General features: G+C 53.3%; 1 protein-coding gene across 1 annotated transcript in view; it reads right to left on the bottom strand.

Annotated features, from left to right (window-relative positions):
• The window catches only part of CTDP1 (CTD (carboxy-terminal domain, RNA polymerase II, polypeptide A) phosphatase, subunit 1), a gene marked incomplete at its 3' end in the record, with an annotated part of 49,325 nt that overhangs the window by 4,571 nt on the left and 43,879 nt on the right, over positions 1-875 (bottom strand). Inside the window, 1 exon segment of the mRNA XM_008594135.1 lies at positions 554-874. Coding sequence (XP_008592357.1) covers positions 554-874 — 321 coding nt within the window.

Raw genomic sequence — 875 nt, 5'->3', positions numbered from 1 at the left:
GAGGTCTAGGACATGAGAGAGGATGCACGAGGTAGACTTTACCCTCTGCAAAGAGACAACATTCACATCTCCCACTTCCACAGCCACAGTAATTACCCTGTAGTCTGCCTGCCCCAGCTGAAGTCTCACATTTACTTTTCTAACCCAGAGGGTTAGGCGACCCTGCACCTTCTACATTGGCTCCTCTCATCTCTACCATCACCACTTCTGTCCCCACAGGCAGGCCTCACCCTGGGAGAAGCTCCACCTTGATGCACAGCACGCCCAGGTGACAGTTCAGTAGCCCAAGACACCGTGCATAATATGCACATGTAAGAGTGCACAAAGAAGCAAACATGAAAGCAGATTAGAATTTCCCCCAAATGTCATCACCCGTCTATTCTTAAAAGGTAACAATACTGGAAAATGTTTCTTAAAACTCCACATGAAATGAACGGCAAGACAATGCTGACTTCAAGGGTACAACTACAAGCAGCCCCCAGAGGCATGCATCCTGTGAGCACTTCCACCCAAACAGCGGCAGGACAGGCAGGAGCGGGCCTGGTGCACTCACCTGCCCGCGCGGCGATCAGGTGGGTGGCCTTGTCGGGGGCGTCTGGGTCCAGCACCAGCTGCGTGAGGATCTTTGCCCCAAGGGCCGAGGCATGATAATGCTCCCGGGTCTTCTCTATGGGGAAGTTTGTTGGGTGCAGCCCACTGAATATGATAGCAACGTCCGCCAACACTTTGCTCTTGAGTTCCGGCACGATTTTCCGTATGTCCGGAGCCTCCTCGACCTCCTTGCTGAGGTATCTGTCGTATTTCGCGTAGTAGTCAGTGTGCACGCGCACGAGGATCTCCTCGAGGTGGATCAGGTGGTCATCGTCATCCGTGTC

The sequence above is a fragment of the Galeopterus variegatus genome, unplaced genomic scaffold, assembly GCF_000696425.1.
Source record: "Galeopterus variegatus unplaced genomic scaffold, G_variegatus-3.0.2 Scaffold10217, whole genome shotgun sequence".
NCBI classification, from domain to species: domain Eukaryota; kingdom Metazoa; phylum Chordata; class Mammalia; order Dermoptera; family Cynocephalidae; genus Galeopterus; species Galeopterus variegatus.
This window is presented reverse-complemented; position numbering and strand designations above follow the sequence as displayed.